General features: G+C 43.2%; 1 protein-coding gene across 1 annotated transcript; it reads left to right on the plus strand.

The window, feature by feature from the left end:
* Positions 1-13,789: 13,789 nt before the first annotated feature.
* Positions 13,790-20,432, plus strand: LOC120424032 (uncharacterized). The gene is made up of 2 exons (XM_039588054.2): positions 13,790-14,108; positions 14,376-20,432. The coding sequence occupies exons 1-2, from the start codon at positions 13,790-13,792 to the stop codon at positions 19,478-19,480; spliced, it is 5,424 nt and encodes a 1,807-aa protein (XP_039443988.1). The 3' UTR covers positions 19,481-20,432.
* The last annotated feature ends 594 nt before the right edge of the window (positions 20,433-21,026 follow it).

The following is a 21,026-nucleotide window of genomic DNA, read 5'->3' on the forward strand; positions in this document are numbered from 1 at the left end:
TGGGTTCGCATCCGATTTCCATTTTTCGGCGGTACGACCTCTCGGGGAAAAAAATCCCCAAAAAAATGATACGACTTCGATTGTCTGGGCAATGAGTTCAAATTGAAACGGTCGACATTCATTGGTCGACACGTCCCAATACGCCCGAAGGGTAGGCAATGGGCCCAACATCAGACATTGCAGCGTAAAAATTTGCGAACACTTTGTTTTTCAAACAAAAAACATTTAATTAGGGACTAATTAACACTTCAAGTTTACATAAGATTTACTAAAAAATAAAAAGGACCATTCACAAAGCACTTGGACACTTAGGGGAGGGAGAAATTTTATATATTTTTACTTTTGTTGTCTGTACTAACTACACTCAAACCCCATGGTTTGATACCAACTGTTGTCGAACGAACGGGGTCACTTTTTAGTTTGACACCCCTTTTACACGGAGTTCACACACACAACCAAACGTTTGTTTTGATAGTGTGCGTGAGCGCCGTGTAAAAAGTGACAGTTCGTCACTTTTTAGTTTGAATTTGACCAACCAACGGGGTACAAACTAAAAAAGTGTCAAACGAAAAAGTGACCAACCAGTGAGGTTGGGTTTGGGTTTGGGTTGAGTGTAATAAAATAAAATTAGGTAGATTAAATAAACATCGCATTTTTCTTATTTTTTTATTACATAAAAAATCATAATTGGAATCAATTAGTCAAGTCACCAATTGGCACAAGCGATTGAATTTTGTATGATAATTTTTACGGGAAAACTTAACGTTTTATGTAAAGATTTGTTTTAATCAAGTGTTTAAAAACCAACACAATGGCGTTGTAATTAAGATTAAGTTTTAATTTTATCCAAAGCTAGGGGAGTTTGGGGTAATATGGACAGTGGGGCAATTTGGACACCCCTTAAAAAATCACCTTTTCTTCGGATATAAAGTAAAAACGGTAATTTAAGTGATAAGGCTAGTATTAGAAATGCCCTAGGAGTATGGACAAACCAAAAAAAAGTTGGAATAGGTTGAGTAATTTTGGTATAATATGTAAAAGTTTCCAAAGGCGCTGCCAAAAGTTCTAATATTTGAGGGTTGGGAAATAAGGTTTTGCAGGGATTGTATGGAACAAAAGTGGACAATTTTTGTTTAAGGGGGTTGCTTGGACGATGCTTGAAATATGTACGTATAAATATTGTGCATTTTATCCATTTTTATCATCAAAAATTGCAATTTTTGATAGAAGATGCTATGGGTGTAATTTGGACATACCTGAAAGTCTACCTGTCAGGCAAAAAACAAGTAACTTTCATTGTTGGTTAGGGATTTAGATAAATTGAAAGGGATTTAAAATGTCAAAACACTCAAAGACTCAAAGACACTCAATATTTGATTGGATGAAAATCTGATTACTGCACATTTGGTGTTCAGACTCTAATGTTTATTGTTTTTAATTAATTTCTTTGACATTCCTGATTTCTATGCTGGTTACAATAATATTTTAATTTGAAGGGCTACGGAATGAAAAATAAAGCAATGAATGGTTTCAGGTTAATTAGCTCTATATAAAGATTGATTTAGATAAATCCAAACGATACCTTTATCACTAAAAACTAAACTTGTGCCTATTCCAAAATCAATGTTTTTTTTCATAAAATTATTTTTATTAGGTCCTTTTTGGTGCTGGGACCTGATTAGGACAGTCGGTTTTTGTAATTACATTTTACGTAAAGCTAAGAGTAATTACAGAGGAAAAATCAATGTTTAAATCATTACAAAATGAATGATTAAATTTTACACTACACTAAACTATTTGTTATCTTCCAATTGAATTATAGTTTTATCACAAAATCATTATTTAAACCTTTGATAAAAAAAATTGTGAGCAAAAAAAACCACTTAAGAATATAAAGCAATTACAAAACCAGGTTGCAGGTTAAAAACATGCTCAAAAAATCAAATTTTATACTTATTCTTCAACATGTGTCCAAATAACCCCACAAAAGGTGTCCATATTACCTCACAAGGTATGTCCAAATTACCCCACAAGGCAACCATAGGAGTGTTCATATTACCCCCACACAAAAATGTGGGGGTAATTTGGACACCTTTTAATTTTTGCGATAAAAATGGGTTTTTCATCAAAATTTATCGAAATGAATGATTTTTTTCCATCAAATATGGTCTCTATTATCCTCTGGTCTCATCCACTGTCCTTTAAAATGTAGATACAGCCCGTGGCAGAGCAATTTCCTTAGGGTGTCCAAATAACCCCACACTCCCCTAAGTATCTTGCACCAAACTGGTCTAAAACGAGATTTAAGGATGAATTGGGTACTAAACTGCCCATGATCGCATAAATGTCCCATATGCATTTTCGTCACTTTTGAGTTATTGATGCAGTTTGGTTCAAAATCGTGTGCTCTTTCTAAAGAGCCTATAACATCCAGTACTTTGTTCTAGAAATCAGGAGGAAATACAGTATTTTCGTGAAAACTTAACACGTAGCCTTATGTATGGGACAAACTTCAAATGCGTTTTTCTCAGCTTGCTGTTTTTGCATATGGGACATTTATGCGAACATGGGCAGTAAAGCCCTATGTCAATTTTTATGTACAACGGTAAAAAACACGATTAAAAACCATTTCTTATCACTTTTTTTCATTTTAATGCAAATTTTTTTTTGACAAGACTACATTTTTTCTATGGATCAACTATGGTCCCCTTGGAACGAGCTGTCAAGTAGGAGCTTTTCTATCAAGAAGGACCGCGAGGTAAATTTTTCAAAATTGATTAAAAAATCCATTTTAAACTCTTTGTGGTCGTACAAAGGGTCATTGTACTCAGAAAAATAAGCTTTATCGCTGTAAACAATAATATCAGCAACCTAAGCTTCATTTTAGGACCCCATTACACGTTTTGACCAGCTCTGAGCACGCTTTATATTATGTAAGAAGCAAAACAGATTAATGTTGTCTTCGGGAAAGGTTTACAGCATGTGCTCAATTTTAATGCCATTGTGTGTGTTGCTTTTGGTCAAATAAAAAAAAGTCGACTGGGATTAAATCAAGGCCAACTGTGGTGAGAGACAATCACGCTTACCGCGGTCAATTATCTTATTGCTAATTTTGCACCTAATTCGACGCACGACCAGAAAATATTCACACCTGAAATATGCACACATCAAAATGCACACCCGCTGTCCACCCCGCTTGCCTACTGTGGTGAGTTTCCAGGATAAAAGCTATCATCGATTTGAAGCAGAGCTTTGGGGTGTGTGTCTTAGGCAGTTTTTTTCTGCTGTAGTTTGCAAAGCTCAATAAATATAAATTAAAGTTCACAATAAGTTCAAATAATTCAAAAAATCAATCTTTTCAAATTTAAAAGAGTCAGATGATCCTATTTGGTAGAAATTTTATATAATGAATAATGCAAATGATATTTTAACCAGGAAAACATACGCCTTAGGTTCACCAATAAGAAAGGTAAATTTTCAGATGATTTTATCGGTGTATTTTTTTAAATAAAAGTCATGAAAGACAGGGGCGATATTGATAGGATTTCACTTTATTTTTGAGTATTTTCCAACTGGTAAAGTTAGTCTCAAGATTACTATTTCAAAAATATATATTGGGATATTAGAGTGCAATATGGTTATTAGGGTGGTCCAAATCCGGGCTGTCTCGGGGCTACTCCATGAAATCTAAGATTGGCCCATCACCAGATTAAATTCCCAATTTTAAGCTCATTCCGACCACGGGAACCCCTCCCTCTAATCGCTTGAAGTTTTTATGGGAAAAAAAATCGTCAAAATGTATGGAGATGGATTACCTGTGGAGGGCGCCATAGTTATCCGATTCTTACAATTTCTCAGAGGTAGGAGAATGCATTTGAATTCGATTTTTTTGTTTCAAATAGTGTTTTAAAAGTTATAATTTAGCAACTAATTTTGTCTCCTCTTAGTGGCAAAATGACCAAAGAATCCGATAATGCATTCCGTTCGCCGATCCGAACTCGATAGCATTGAGAAATCATGACACCAACACGGTGTACTTTCCCGAGACCAAAGGATAATAAAAATCGGGCAACTCTGATATTTGGCACCGTTAAAGATGAACGAAAGATTTTGTCGCGGGGTCTAGAGAAACTTATTGTTGAAGACTTACTCCTTTCATCAGTGTCTAAAATGTTTCCAAAGCCTAATTTACCACATTTGTAACTTTCTTTGAAACAACCCCGAAATCAAAGCTGGAGGAATCCAGACGACGAAATACGACATTCTACAAAAAAATCTGGATTAAATTCCCTTTCACACAATGGACACCGCCTACTCAGTTATTTGTGGTCTTTTGTGGTCTCTGTTGCAAGTTTCTGCTCATATCTAGGCGTCCGAAGGTTATGTGTGGTGAGTCACTCAAAACCTCTTTTACGCAAATGGAAAGGCGTGATCAGGCAAATCTCGTCTCGAATAATGCCACCGGGTCCGTCTGGGATTGAACCCAGGCCATACTGGGGTGAGAGGCAACCACGCTAACCACTGTGCCACCGGACTGATCCGATAACGAGTAAATTGGAAAAACTTAAAAAAATCTCGATTTTGCTTGGGCGGGAGTAAAAAAGTAAATCTTTCCCTGTTCCTGAGGGGAACACCCTTGAAGAGTATCGGGGCCGGCATTTACAAAGCGGATTCAGTGACAGTTTATTAATCAACTTAATGTTAACATGTTAAGGTTAATGTTAACATTCCATAGGTCGTCTTCCTAAGGTGTCTTGATAAGGTCCAGTTTGTGACGATACACTACCTTCCCTTTACTAAGCAATCGAATCCAGAAGGGAAAAGATCACCAGTTGTGTTGGTCCGAGCCGGGATTTGAACCCCGATCTACCGCTTACAAGGCGGAAGCGTTACCACTGGGCTACGTGGCTCGGCTCGCTTGGGCGGGAGGTGTTAAGATAACTGGTTTGCGGCCTTTTTGACAAATAGTATTTAAAAATAAAATAAAATGAAAGTGATTAGAAATGGGAAACCATATAGGGGATTGTGGGGAGACTTGATCCCCTTTTTTGTATCGCACATAACTCTCATAATTTCTCATAAAACTATGATTTTTTTGAATGAATTGAAAGCTAAAACATTCAACTAACTTCGAGTCATGCCAAGCGTTTTAAAAAAATATTTTAAACCGGAATTTTCAAAATGTTAGGGGTAAATTGATCCCCCTTTCGACATCATGGAGAAATCTTCATCAAAGTGTTTCTTATTCATCCAAACTATTGATTTTCTAACAGTTACAGCAATTTTACATGAAGCCTAAACGTTTTTGTTCAAAATATAACAAGTTTAGTATGTTAAATATATTAAAATAAAGAATATTCTTTTATAGACCGAAATTGAGCCTGTTTACAAAAGCTGATAGTTTGTGTTTACAAAATATTTGAAAAATTGTTAAAACTGCGGTAAGTCGTCTTCAACTATACTAAAGGAAACCATGTACGAAATACCAAACCAATTAATTAAGCTTGAGGTTGATTCTAGTGACTGTAAAAATGCAGCGTTCAAGTCTCCCTAATTGCACTTGTTTAAACAATTGGTTGTAAAAATATTATGACGATAAATAAAACGTCAAATGTGTGAGGGGTTTGTAGTTGAAAAGTTTATCAAACAATTCATGCATAAAAAAATGTTTTTGAATGAATTTTAAGTGTTTTCTATACATATCAAAACAAAGAAAAAAGATCTCTTGGAGGTTTTTTGTAGCACTTTTTAGAAAAATGTGTGTAACTCAATTCGAGCATTTTTTATTTTTTTTTTTCTTTGTTTTCCACAACGAGTTTGAGTCAAATTGGCACAACTTTCTAGAACAAAGCTATTTTTTTACCCACATGCTGACGAGATACAGGGTAGGGATCAAGTGTCCCCGGATCAAGTCTCCCCACTCTTCCCTAAAAATAATGCCGTTTTAACTTTTTTTTATATCGGGCGAATTCCTAGATGTAAACAAACAGTCTTTCCTACTTGCTCTAGTGACAGTTCACGTTGAGTAAGAAAGGGATTGGCTGCTTTTTACATCTACGGATTCGCCCTATTGAAAATGTAAATGGGTCATTCCTTCCCAAGTGACCACGCGTCCAACATCGACCTTCACCAAATCTGCTCATAATTGGCATGGGGGTTGTTTTTGCCACAAAAACAAAGAATCCCAAGTTTGGTGACATTTGGTCCACCCCCGCGCCCGTGGCACCCCCCTCTTTTTCTGAGATTTTTGACAAGACGGGGTTCAAATGCATACATACAATACATACATACATACATAAATTCAATTTTGGGACATTCACTTGCTTCCGTTAAGAAATTGAAAAAAAAATATTCAAATTTCAAGGCCTACTATGCTCTAACGCAATGTACTGTTGAAAATTGATGGTTAAGTAAAACATTTGCTATGCAATACAGAGCTTTCCAACTTAAAAATGTGATATCTCAAGAAATAATTAATTTACCCTGAGTTTTTGATTGAATTTAATGTAAAAAGCTCTCAGCAATCGAATGCAATTGTCAGTTTTCCCGTAAGTGCTCGTCCAAAGGGTTAAAAATGCATTTTAAAACTTAAAGCGCAAAATTTTCATATCTGGCAACACTGTACGCAAATTTTGAGTACGCCATTCGATTCTATGTCAAAAAATCTTCAAATATGCATACCCAAAAGTTCACTTTTTGTAAACTTTTCTCTAGGCAAAATGCATTTTAAAATGAGGTTTTTCAAAAATCTCAGAAAAAGAGGGGGGTGCCACGGGCGTGGGGGTGGACCAAATGTCACCAAACTTGGGATTCTTTGTTTTTGGGGCAAAAACAACCCCCATGCCAAATATGAGCAGATTTGGTGAAGGTCGATGTTGGACGCGTGGTCACTTGGGATGTAATGACCCAAATACGGAATTAAAATAAATATAATAATTCACTCTTTTCAGCGGAGAAAAAGAAGTTGAAATGAATATGATTTCTCCCAGTGCAGTCACTTAAAAGTCTGCAAATGAGAAGCTGATATTAATAATTTGAACTTTCCTCTGTGATATGTACTGTTAAGCATCAGCGCTGTATCCAACTGCTTCAAGAAACTAAGTCAATCAATTTCTCACCGTTTTATTTTCAAACCATGCCAATTTTTTTTTTTGCATTATTAAACTGGATCTAGATTAAGCTGCCTTTATTATTTTCTTCCCTTATCACGCGTACACGTTTACGGTACAAAATTCAAGCCATAATCGAGCCACCACCTGAGAGGTTTTATCTCAGATTCACTACGACACAACAACGAAGCCCCCCTCATTGTAATTTTGGAGCCGGTTGTGATTTAGCACTGGATTAACGATTTGAACTTGACTTTTGATTACAGTGCCAAAAATGATGAGTTCGATTTTTGCGAAGAAGAATGAGTCAATATGGCATGTTATTTTTTTTTAAATTAAGATTGTTTAGCATTAAAATGGCATTTTTAAATAATTTATAAGAAAATAATAACTTATTCAAAACACATCACACTAGATTCATATCGAACACCATATCGAAAAAAAAAACGGAATCGACGTAACACCTTATAATGTGGCCCTCTTAAACCTTGCGGTTTCGTCAACGGATCCACAGGCGTGTATCGTTCTTTTTGCGACAAGACTCCGCCTCCCGGGTCTCCTAAGTGTGAAGGTATGGCACGGGGAGAGGGCACCGAAAACCTATATTTACACTTAGAATTTTTTGCGTCCGCCTCGGGATTCGAACCAGCGACCTCTGGATTGTGAGTCCAGTGCGCAGTCCGATTGATCCACACAGGCAGACACCATATCGAAAAAAGAAACTGCAATTGCAGAAAGCAAATATTACAGCACCATTATCAAACTTGAAAATTGATTCGAAGCAAAAAGATAAAACGAAGAACGAATGATTCGCAAATCTTATCGCACTGCACTGCACCCATATATGCTTACTCAAAGAAGAAAAAAAACACAGCTCAAGCTGATAAACTTATCTATCGAAACCTCTTTTGTTTATAATTTATAGCCGCCAAAATTGATGTATTTGTTACCTCTTTTCAAAGAAGGTAAACAACATTTGCACCAGCTTGCGAGAACATGGTGATCGCTTGATTACCGTGACTCAACTGATCACTTTCACCGTCAAAATTTAGAACAAAGCTGGAGCCCCAGCATCTCATCTTAAATTCAGAAAAAACGTGGTTTTGCAGCGGAAGCAGGAACGCGTGGGTCTCTCAAAACGGTCGGAAGGCATGTCCCAGACTTATTTGAGACGACACAAATTCAATTATATAATTCACGATGAATAAAACGCCCCGATATGATGGTGGTATTTTCCGTTGTGGTGGAGAATTGTGCAGCTGTATCGAATGACGTGGTGTGGTTTGTTGTATTGAAGGAGTTGATTTGAATGGTTGCCAGATAAGCAAAGGTTGTACAAATGGTTTTATATTTAATTTAACTCACTCTTCTTACATTGAAAAAAACGCAGTTTATATTAATTTTTTTATAAAAACAGAAAATTAATATTTGTATTTAAATTTTAAAAATAAATTTTGAATTTTCTTAAAACTTGTTCAAACATGCGAAAATTTTGAAAACTTCCAAGAAGAGAAGAGAAGAGAAGAGAAGAGATTTTTTGAATATTTTTAAAGGAAGATCAATGTACTTTGTAAACTAATTGCATTTAAATAAATATTAATTAAGACAATTTTTTATTACTTTTATGAAGAATGAATGGGTTTAAGTAGGCATCTTAACAACTTTGCATGGAAGTTTTTATTGGGATAAGAGTCACAATCGATGGAGTCTTGGTCTTTTTGAAAAGCTGGAATCAGAGTCGAAGTCGAAAAAAACTCTTAGGTGAAGTAATAATGGCATTCTGGTAGGAATGTTAGAATAATTCCTGCTTCCTGATTTATTCTTTCATAAGGATCGTTCAAATTTAGCGTTTAACAAAAATTGCCATTTCCAGTTTCCTCCTTTGAAAATTGTTATTTCGCAGCAAAAAGCGTATCACAGGCGCACAGTGGTTCAAAACGCAAAAAAAATGTTCAAAAAAATATTCATAGAAATTGCTTAGAACAATACGCTCTTTTTAAACCTTTTGCAATGGCTGGGATAAAATCAGATAAATATGGCATTTTTCTCACCTTTGAAATGCCGCAAAGATATTGAAAAGTTGCATTTATTCCACCAAGTTTGGATGTAGCCCCTTATCCTTAAGAGATAAAAATTTGGTATATTCAGTAAATAAGTGTATGTTAACTTTAGTAACATCTTTGCAGAACATTGCAAAATTCGCAAAAATCATTGACTAATGTTATGCAAAAAAAATGTGTCGGATAACTTCCGTCCTCCGCAAATTTCTAATGTCAAGTGAAAAAACCAGCTCGATCGGCAACACTGGTTGCTGCGATCGACATCCCAACGCGACACCCCTCGTCGCCGCCTGCGACGACGCAAGGAACGATCGAGAAGGTGGGAATTGGCGCGCAACCGAAGCGCGCGCAAAACGAGCAGCAGAAGGAGAGAGGGAGAGAGAGAAGTGGAGATTTTTCACTCCAGTTCGCGACGCGTACAAGTAAAGACGTCTTCTTGTAAATACAGATCAGAAATACAAAGTTTTTTGGTAGGAAAAGTGAATTCCAAAAGTGTTTTTGATCACCCGGAAGAAATCCCTTAATACAGTCCACCCGAAGATCTAGTTGGGAGATTTGGCCCCAACATTTGGCCCTTACGAGCCGGATAGACAGTGCCTATCGTTCCGGTAAGTTCGTCGGAATCGGAGAATTCCGGAGTGTCGCGAGGAGTGAAGTGTCCGGAAGTCGCTAATCCCGGAGGGCGTTTCACGTGGCCCAAACAGCGTGAAAGTGACGCGGTTGTGTGGAGGTTCCAGCAACGCGCGAGACAGTGCACCGGAAGAGGTCGGATTGGCCGCCGGTAGTGCGAAGTGTGGACAGTGGTCGCGATTGGCCACCGAAGCAGAACATTGCGTGGACGGTAGCGTTGCTACTCGAGCAGAAAATTAATTAATTAATTTACCCTGAGTTTTTGATTGAATTTAATGTAAAAAGCTCTCAGCAATCGAATGCAATTGTCAGTTTTCCCGTAAGTGCTCGTCCAAAGGGTTAAAAATGCATTTTAAAACTTAAAGCGCAAAATTTTCATATCTGGCAACACTGTACGCAAATTTTGAGTACGCCATTCGATTCTATGTCAAAAAATCTTCAAATATGCATACCCAAAAGTTCACTTTTTGTAAACTTTTCTCTAGGCAAAATGCATTTTAAAATGAGGTTTTTCAAAAATCTCAGAAAAAGAGGGGGGTGCCACGGGCGTGGGGGTGGACCAAATGTCACCAAACTTGGGATTCTTTGTTTTTGGGGCAAAAACAACCCCCATGCCAAATATGAGCAGATTTGGTGAAGGTCGATGTTGGACGCGTGGTCACTTGGGATGTAATGACCCAAATACGGAATTAAAATAAATATAATAATTCACTCTTTTCAGCGGAGAAAAAGAAGTTGAAATGAATATGATTTCTCCCAGTGCAGTCACTTAAAAGTCTGCAAATGAGAAGCTGATATTAATAATTTGAACTTTCCTCTGTGATATGTACTGTTAAGCATCAGCGCTGTATCCAACTGCTTCAAGAAACTAAGTCAATCAATTTCTCACCGTTTTATTTTCAAACCATGCCAATTTTTTTTTTTTTGCATTATTAAACTGGATCTAGATTAAGCTGCCTTTATTATTTTCTTCCCTTATCACGCGTACACGTTTACGGTACAAAAGTCAAGCCATAATCGAGCCACCACCTGAGAGGTTTTATCTCAGATTCACTACGACACAACAACGAAGCCCCCCTCATTGTAATTTTGGAGCCGGTTGTGATTTAGCACTGGATTAACGATTTGAACTTGACTTTTGATTACAGTGCCAAAAATGATGAGTTCGATTTTTGCGAAGAAGAATGAGTCAATATGGCATGTTATTTTTTTTTAAATTAAGATTGTTTAGCATTAAAATGGCATTTTTAAATAATTTATAAGAAAATAATAACTTATTCAAAACACATCACACTAGATTCATATCGAACACCATATCGAAAAAAAAAACGGAATCGACGTAACACCTTATAATGTGGCCCTCTTAAACCTTGCGGTTTCGTCAACGGATCCACAGGCGTGTATCGTTCTTTTTGCGACAAGACTCCGCCTCCCGGGTCTCCTAAGTGTGAAGGTATGGCACGGGGAGAGGGCACCGAAAACCTATATTTACACTTAGAATTTTTTGCGTCCGCCTCGGGATTCGAACCAGCGACCTCTGGATTGTGAGTCCAGTGCGCAGTCCGATTGATCCACACAGGCAGACACCATATCGAAAAAAGAAACTGCAATTGCAGAAAGCAAATATTACAGCACCATTATCAAACTTGAAAATTGATTCGAAGCAAAAAGATAAAACGAAGAACGAATGATTCGCAAATCTTATCGCACTGCACTGCACCCATATATGCTTACTCAAAGAAGAAAAAAAACACAGCTCAAGCTGATAAACTTATCTATCGAAACCTCTTTTGTTTATAATTTATAGCCGCCAAAATTGATGTATTTGTTACCTCTTTTCAAAGAAGGTAAACAACATTTGCACCAGCTTGCGAGAACATGGTGATCGCTTGATTACCGTGACTCAACTGATCACTTTCACCGTCAAAATTTAGAACAAAGCTGGAGCCCCAGCATCTCATCTTAAATTCAGAAAAAACGTGGTTTTGCAGCGGAAGCAGGAACGCGTGGGTCTCTCAAAACGGTCGGAAGGCATGTCCCAGACTTATTTGAGACGACACAAATTCAATTATATAATTCACGATGAATAAAACGCCCCGATATGATGGTGGTATTTTCCGTTGTGGTGGAGAATTGTGCAGCTGTATCGAATGACGTGGTGTGGTTTGTTGTATTGAAGGAGTTGATTTGAATGGTTGCCAGATAAGCAAAGGTTGTACAAATGGTTTTATATTTAATTTAACTCACTCTTCTTACATTGAAAAAAACGCAGTTTATATTAATTTTTTTATAAAAACAGAAAATTAATATTTGTATTTAAATTTTAAAAATAAATTTTGAATTTTCTTAAAACTTGTTCAAACATGCGAAAATTTTGAAAACTTCCAAGAAGAGAAGAGAAGAGAAGAGAAGAGAAGAGAAGAGATTTTTTGAATATTTTTAAAGGAAGATCAATGTACTTTGTAAACTAATTGCATTTAAATAAATATTAATTAAGACAATTTTTTATTACTTTTATGAAGAATGAATGGGTTTAAGTAGGCATCTTAACAACTTTGCATGGAAGTTTTTATTGGGATAAGAGTCACAATCGATGGAGTCTTGGTCTTTTTGAAAAGCTGGAATCAGAGTCGAAGTCGAAAAAAACTCTTAGGTGAAGTAATAATGGCATTCTGGTAGGAATGTTAGAATAATTCCTGCTTCCTGATTTATTCTTTCATAAGGATCGTTCAAATTTAGCGTTTAACAAAAATTGCCATTTCCAGTTTCCTCCTTTGAAAATTGTTATTTCGCAGCAAAAAGCGTATCACAGGCGCACAGTGGTTCAAAACGCAAAAAAAATGTTCAAAAAAATATTCATAGAAATTGCTTAGAACAATACGCTCTTTTTAAACCTTTTGCAATGGCTGGGATAAAATCAGATAAATATGGCATTTTTCTCACCTTTGAAATGCCGCAAAGATATTGAAAAGTTGCATTTATTCCACCAAGTTTGGATGTAGCCCCTTATCCTTAAGAGATAAAAATTTGGTATATTCAGTAAATAAGTGTATGTTAACTTTAGTAACATCTTTGCAGAACATTGCAAAATTCGCAAAAATCATTGACTAATGTTATGCAAAAAAAATGTGTCGGATAACTTCCGTCCTCCGCAAATTTCTAATGTCAAGTGAAAAAACCAGCTCGATCGGCAACACTGGTTGCTGCGATCGACATCCCAACGCGACACCCCTCGTCGCCGCCTGCGACGACGCAAGGAACGATCGAGAAGGTGGGAATTGGCGCGCAACCGAAGCGCGCGCAAAACGAGCAGCAGAAGGAGAGAGGGAGAGAGAGAAGTGGAGATTTTTCACTCCAGTTCGCGACGCGTACAAGTAAAGACGTCTTCTTGTAAATACAGATCAGAAATACAAAGTTTTTTGGTAGGAAAAGTGAATTCCAAAAGTGTTTTTGATCACCCGGAAGAAATCCCTTAATACAGTCCACCCGAAGATCTAGTTGGGAGATTTGGCCCCAACATTTGGCCCTTACGAGCCGGATAGACAGTGCCTATCGTTCCGGTAAGTTCGTCGGAATCGGAGAATTCCGGAGTGTCGCGAGGAGTGAAGTGTCCGGAAGTCGCTAATCCCGGAGGGCGTTTCACGTGGCCCAAACAGCGTGAAAGTGACGCGGTTGTGTGGAGGTTCCAGCAACGCGCGAGACAGTGCACCGGAAGAGGTCGGATTGGCCGCCGGTAGTGCGAAGTGTGGACAGTGGTCGCGATTGGCCACCGAAGCAGAACATTGCGTGGACGGTAGCGTTGCTACTCGAGCAGAAAAGTGCGTGGAAGGTGGTTCGAAAAGACCACCCGAGCAAAGTGAAAAAAGTGTTCGGTGAAAAGAGCGTGGCCGCCATCTTGAAAACGCCAGCAAGAGAGTGTTCGGCGAGAAGAGAGCGTGCGCCGCCATCTTGGAACCTGAAAAAGTGAAGTGAGAAGCTGCATCCCGGCGGATGTGGCGTAGTTTTCTGGGGTTGAACACCGAGCCGAAAGTAGAACCGGAAGAAGGCGAGGAATCTGAGCAGGAAGCCAGTGTTCAGAAGAAACCGGAACCGGAAGCCCGTAAGCCCGTGGTGCATCAACTTCCGCTGACTCCGAAGCAACGGCACGCGGAGAGTAAGCGGAAAATGGCGGACGAGGAAGTGCAGGCGTTGCTGAACAGGCGCGGACATGTCAAGGGCAAGCTGACGCGGGTCAGGACTGTCCTCGGCCAGCCTGGAATCCCAGCATCGCGGATCCAAGTTTGCAAGGCGAACGCTGAAAAGTACTACGGTGAGTACAACAGCCTTAATAACGATATTATGGACGCAAAGTTGTCGCCCGCCCGTGTGGATCAATCGGACCGCGCACTGGCTCACAATCCAGAGGTTGCTGGTTCGAATCCCGCGGCGGGCGCTCTAAAATTCTTTGTGTAAATATGGGTATTCGGCGCCGTCGCTCCGTGCCATACTCTAGTACACTTAGGAGCCCAGGGCGGCGAAGTCCTTGTAGTTAAAAAGGAAGACACTAGTGGTTGGTACTAGCAATGGTGGCCGACAGCTATAAAGTCAACTTCGTCGTTTAAGTTGTCGGAAGAGCAGAAGGACGAGAACACAGCACGGTTCTTGGACTTCGAGCAGCTCTACGACGAGGTGCTTGAGAGGATCGTTGAGCTCACAGCACCACCGAATCGTGTTCAAGCGGTCGTCCCTGCCGGACAGGCTGGTCAGCAGGTGATTGTCCAGCAGACGCCGTTGCGAGCACCGATTCCAACGTTTGACGGCCAGTACGAGAACTGGCCGAAGTTCAAGTCGATGTTCCTGGAGCTGATGAAGAACTCGCCAGACTCGGACGCCATCAAGCTGCACTACTTGGACAAGTCTCTGGTGGGTGCGGCGACGGGCATGATCGACACGAAGACGCTTCAGGACAACAACTATGCGCACGCGTGGGAGATCCTCGAGGACCGGTACGAGAACCAACGCCTGATCATCGACATCCACATCAACGGAATCTTGCAGCTAAAAAGGATGGCGAAGAAGTCGTCAAAGGAGCTGCGAGAGCTGTACGAGGAGTGTTCGAGACACGTTGAGAACTTACGGTACCACAAGCAGGAGCTGCTGGGTGTATCGGAGTTGTTCGTCGTCAACATTCTGTCGTCTTGCTTGGATCGTGAGACTCGTGAGCAGTGGGAAGCTACCGTCAAGAAGGGTGAACTCCCGAAGTATGCGCAGACGATCGAATTCCTGAAGCAGCGGTGCGCCATCCTGGAACGGTGCGAGCTAGCTGCCCCTGCGTCGTCTGCTGCCCGGTCGACAGTTCCCAAGGCGGTGCAGTCCTCGAAGCCATCGGCGAAGATCACCTCGGCAGCCGCGACCTCCAACGAGGCGGAGTGCGATCTGTGTGACGGGTCTCACGCGAACTACAAGTGTGGCTCGTTCCGCGGCATGAGTGTTGCGGAGAGATGGTCGAAGGTGCGTGACGCGAGGCTGTGCTACAACTGCTTGCGCAAGGGTCACCGGGTGGGACAGTGTCCGTCGGACCGATCCTGCAAGTGCGGCGAGAAGCACCACAGCTTGTTGCACCAGGAGAAGAACCAGCAGCAAAACAAGCCGAAGCTAGAAGCGGCTCCGGGATCAGCGAAGGCGCCGTCGGCAGTGTCATCCGCCAGCGTGAAGGCTGGTCCCAGTGGCACGGGTGCGCCGGAAGTGAGCGACGAGAACGAGCAGCAGGCAACGTCGTGCTTCAGCAGCGGAGCGCTGAAGTCACCGCAGCAGGTTCTGCTGCAGACAGCGATCATCAACGTGGCGGACAAGGCCGGCAGGTTCCATCCGTGCCGCACGTTGTTGGATTCCGGTTCCCAGGCGCACATTTTGTCGGAGGCGATGGCTCGAACCCTCGGCCTAACCTTTGAAAAGTGCAACGTGACGGTTATTGGAGCCAACGCAGTGAAGACGCAAGCAAAGAAGGGAGTCAACCTTACCTTCTCGTCGAGGTACTGTCAGTTCCAAGACAACATCTCGTGTCTGATTTCGGACAAGCCCACGGGACGGATCCCGTCGGCAAGAATCGAGACAGCTGCCTGGCACATCCCGAGCGACGTGTTCCTGGCAGACCCGAAGTTCAGCGAGCCGCACGAGATCGACCTGGTCATGGCGTCGAACTACGTGTGGGACTTGCTGCGAACGGATCGAGTGAAACTGGCGAACGGCACCGTGACTCTGCGTGAAACCGATCTGGGATGGATCGTGACCGGCGTGTATGACCCGTTCCAGCAGCTGAGTTGCCAAGTCGTCCACTCGAACATCACGCTGAAGGATCAGCTGAACAACGCCATTGAGAAGTTCTGGCTGGTCGAAGAACTAGCAGACAAGCAGCTGCAAACCAACGAAGAGCAAGAAGTGGAAGAGCACTTTCGCGGCACCCACGGCCGTGACGAAAGTGGCCGCTTCGTCGTCCAGTTGCCGTTCAAGGACACGGTTCTTGAGCTGGGCGACAACCGAGTCCAGGCGTTGAGGAGATTCAACCTGCTGGAGCGCCGTCTGTCGCGCAACCCGGATCTCCGAGAACAGTACACGGCGTTCGTCGAAGAGTACGAGGCGCTGGGTCACTGCAAGGAGATTTATGAGCAACAAGATCCACCAGAAGTTCGTAAGTACTACCTGCCGCACCACGCTGTGCTCAAACCGTCCAGTTCGTCCACGAAGCTGCGGGTCGTTTTCGACGCCAGCGCCAAGGCCGGCAAGTACTCCCTGAACGATGTGCTGAAGGTGGGACCGACCGTCCAGAACGACCTGTTCTCCATCGTTCTTCGTTTCCGTCGCCATCCGGTCGCATTCACCGCCGACGTGGTGAAGATGTATCGGCAGGTGCGGGTGCATCCGAGCGATACGCCGTACCAACGAATCTTCTGGAGGAAGGACCCGAACGAACGCTTGCGAGTGCTTGAGCTGAACACCGTGACCTACGGAACGGCGAGCGCCCCGTTCCTCGCGACGCGGTGTCTGGTGGAGCAGGCGGAGTCGGCGAAAGGCCGGTTCCCAGCAGCCGCCAAGATCGTGATCGAGGACATGTATGTCGACGACATGCTGTCCGGAGCCAGCAGCGAGAAGGAAGCAGTGAAACTTGTGCTGGAAGTGAAGAAAATCCTGGAAGAGGGAGGTTTCCCAGTGAAAAAGTGGTGCTCTAACTCAGAGCAAGTGCTAAAGTGTGTGCCTGAAGAAGATCGGGAGAAGCCGAAACCGATCGAAGAGTACAGTGCGAACGAAGCCATCAAGGCTCTGGGTGTCCTGTGGGACCCACGCGAGGATGAGTTTCGTTTTGTGAACTGTTTGGAAGAGTGCGACGACAAACCAGTCTCGAAGACGAAAGTGTTTTCGGACATCCTTAAAGTGTTTGACCCACTGGGCTTCGTAGCCCCAGTCATCGTGCTGGCCAAAGTGTTCATGCAGAAGTTGTGGGCCAGCAAGATGGACTGGGCTACCGAACTAAACGAAGAGCTTCTGTGTGAGTGGTTCGAGATTCGAGAGTCTCTAACAGCGCTGAACGATATTTGTGTGCCGCGATGCGTCGTGGTGCCCAACACGGTTCTGCACGAGCTGCACGGGTTCGCTGACGCGTCGACCGTTGCTTACGGGGCCAACGTCTACCTGCGGTGCATCCGCGGGAACGGGTCGGCCGAGGCCAACCTGCTGTGCGCGAAATCCCGAGTGGCTCCGCTGAAGAAGCTGTCCGTGCCTAACCTGGAGCTGTGTGCAGCGCTGTTGCTTGCGCGGCTCGTCGTGAAGGTCATCGAAACGCTAGATCTGGAGCTGTCCGTCATCGAGCTGTATTCGGACAGCCAGATTGTGCTCGCATGGCTGAAGAAAGATCCGAATCTCCTGGAGACCTTCGTGCGCAACCGCGTCATCCAGATCCTCAACCTTACAGGTAAGTTCCGATGGAATTACGTGAGGTCAGCTGACAATCCGGCAGACATCGTCTCTCGAGGGATGAGTCCCAAACTCTTGAGTCGGTGTCCGAAGTGGTGGAAGGGGCTTCTACCGCTGACGAGCGCTGCCTACGTTCCTGAAGAACCCCCCGAACTCGAGGACGACGAGCTGCCAGGGCTGGTAGCCATCGTCTACAAAGTCACCGTCGAGATGCCGGTGTTCAAACGGTTCGGCGAGTTTCGGAAACTCCAGCGCGTGATCTGCTATATACGCAGATTCGTCCAGAACTGCAGGAACAAGAAGTCTGGACAACCGAGGACAACGTGCGCCTACGTAACAGTTCCTGAAACGAGAGCGGCGTTAAAGTCCATCATCTGGTCGATTCAAATGGCAGCCTTACCAGATGAGTTTTACCTAGCGAAGACCGAACAAGCATCCAGCCAGCTCGCGAGCCTGGCACCAATCGTTGACGAGGACGGTCTGCTGAGAGTCGGCGGACGTCTGGAACATTCGAGCCTCACGTACGAGGCCAAGCATCCCGTGATCCTACCTCGTCATCACGTGACTACGTTGCTGGTCCGAGCGCTGCATGTGGAGAACCTGCATGTCGGCCCCTCCGGACTCTTGGCCATCGTTCGACAGCAGTACTGGCCGCTGAAGGCGCGCAACGTAGTGCGCGACGTGACCCGCAAGTGCCTGCAGTGCTTCAAGGCCAACCCACGCAGGATTGAACAGTTCATGGGACAGCTTCCGGCGGAGCGAGTGAACGTTGCCGCTCCCTTCGAGTACACCGGCGTGGACTACGCTGGACCTGTGACGGTGAAACAAGGCAAGTACAGACCCAAACTTACCAAAGCCTACATTGCCGTGTTCGTTTGTCTGGTCACCAAGAACATCCACCTGGAATTGGTGTCAGACTTGACAACCGAGGCCTTCTTGGCCGCCCTGGATCGCTTCGTCAACCGACGAGGCATGGTGCGCAAGATCTTCTCCGACAACGCGACGAATTTCGTCGGGGCGTCACGATCTTTGCGCGAAATGCACGAGCTCTTCAAGCAGGACCTTCTGATGCGCGGAATCCAAGATTTGCTCGTGCCCAAAGCCATCGAGTGGAGCTTCATCCCGCCCAGGGCTCCCAACTTCGGCGGATTGTGGGAGGCGGGCGTGAAGAGCGTCAAGACACACCTGAAACGAACACTGCAGAACGCGGTGCTTACCTTCGAAGAGTTTGCTACCATCTTGACGCACGTTGAAGCGGTCTTGAACTCTCGGCCGCTCTTCAGCTTGTCGGACAGCCCCGGAGATCCTCTTCCGATAACTCCGGCGCATCTTCAACTCGGCAGGCCGCTGCGTCCTGTCGCCAAGCCCTCCCGCAGCGGTGTCGCGGACAACCGTCTGAACCGCTGGGAGTACCTGGACAAGCTTCGTGAGGACTTCTGGGGCCGCTGGTCCAGAGAGTACCTGACAAGTCTGCAGAACCGTGCGAAGTGGACCAAGAAATCGCACAACCTGCAGCCCGGAATGCTGGTCCTCCTAGTCGAGGACAACCTTCCGTCGCAGACCTGGAAGGTCGGCATCATCGTCGAGACTTACCCCGGAATGGACGCGCTGGTGCGTGTCGTGGACGTGAAGACCGGTTCTGGAGCAGTCTTCAAGCGGTCGGTTTCCAAACTGGCACCCTTGCCGACCGTGGACAACGACCGTCTTCTGGAGCGCTTCGGTACTTCGGAGTAGCTTCGGAGAATGCAGCCGCGGGGGAGAATGTCGGATAACTTCCGTCCTCCGCAAATTTCTAATGTCAAGTGAAAAAACCAGCTCGATCGGCAACACTGGTTGCTGCGATCGACATCCCAACGCGACACCCCTCGTCGCCGCCTGCGACGACGCAAGGAACGATCGAGAAGGTGGGAATTGGCGCGCAACCGAAGCGCGCGCAAAACGAGCAGCAGAAGGAGAGAGGGAGAGAGAGAAGTGGAGATTTTTCACTCCAGTTCGCGACGCGTACAAGTAAAGACGTCTTCTTGTAAATACAGATCAGAAATACAAAGTTTTTTGGTAGGAAAAGTGAATTCCAAAAGTGTTTTTGATCACCCGGAAGAAATCCCTTAATACAGTCCACCCGAAGATCTAGTTGGGAGATTTGGCCCCAACAAAATGTTTTTAAGAGGTCATTCAAATAACGAGCCATAACTCTTCGACATTCGGCAAGCTTTCTCGTGGCATTTTATTCTACAACTTTGCTGAATCACCTAATTCTATCTCGTATATTACAAAAAAATGGTTCCTAAAATGCGTAATTTTGAAGTTATTCTCGATTTCATTGGTAAGTTTTCAAACGAGCACTTACAATGAACTCAAATTGATGAGCGATGAACTCAAATGCATGTAAAATGTCACAAACAGGAATCAGGGAGTAGGAAGTAGGACGCGAATGTCAAGAAAATGAAGGAATTCGTCGAAAAATGGGAGAGAATTGAGCGAAAAGAGACCGCAAATGGAATTTTTTCTCCCAATTCTCTCTAGTTTTGCACAAACGATGAACGTTTTGACCGAACGATGATCATTTTGCTTCGTGCGTGTTTGAAAAGATCTGAGTGAAAAAGATAATATCGTTGACGATCACCTTTTTTTTGCGTTTTGAACCACTTTGAGTCGTATATCCCCCACATCCCCTTTTTGTGTCCCAAAAAGGGCCAATATAGGGAATAAGAGAGCAACTCTATTTTCATCGATTTTCTCTCGTAGAGAGAAAGAAAGAGAGAGAGAGAGAGAGAGAGAGAGATAGAGAGAGAGAGAGAGAGTAAACTGAAACAACCGCGAGAATATCAGAGGATATGGGAGCAATAAGAGCGTTGTTCTTTTACTCACTATCATTCTATGTCAGATTAATTTCAAGTTGCGTCAAAAAAAAAAACTCAATATTCTCGATTTCATTGGTAGGTTTTCAAACACGCACGAGGCAAAATGTTCATCGTTCGGTCAAAACGTTCATCGTTTGTGCAAAACGAGAGAGAATTGAGAGAAAAATTACCATTTCCGGTCTCTTTTCGCTCAATTTTCTCCCATTTATCATCGAATTCCTTCATTTTCTTGACATTCGCGTCCCATTTCCTGCTCCCTGATTCCTGTTTGTGTCATTTTACATGCATTTGAGTTCATCGCTCATCAATTTGAGTTCATTGTAAGTGCTCGTTTGAAAACCTACCAACGAAATCGAGAATAAAAGAAACAAATTTACTGCCAACTCTGGTCGGAAGAATACAAATTCAAGTGCAAAAGC

The sequence above is a fragment of the Culex pipiens genome, chromosome 1 (genome assembly GCF_016801865.2).
Source record: "Culex pipiens pallens isolate TS chromosome 1, TS_CPP_V2, whole genome shotgun sequence".
Taxonomy (NCBI): Eukaryota; Metazoa; Arthropoda; class Insecta; order Diptera; family Culicidae; genus Culex; species Culex pipiens.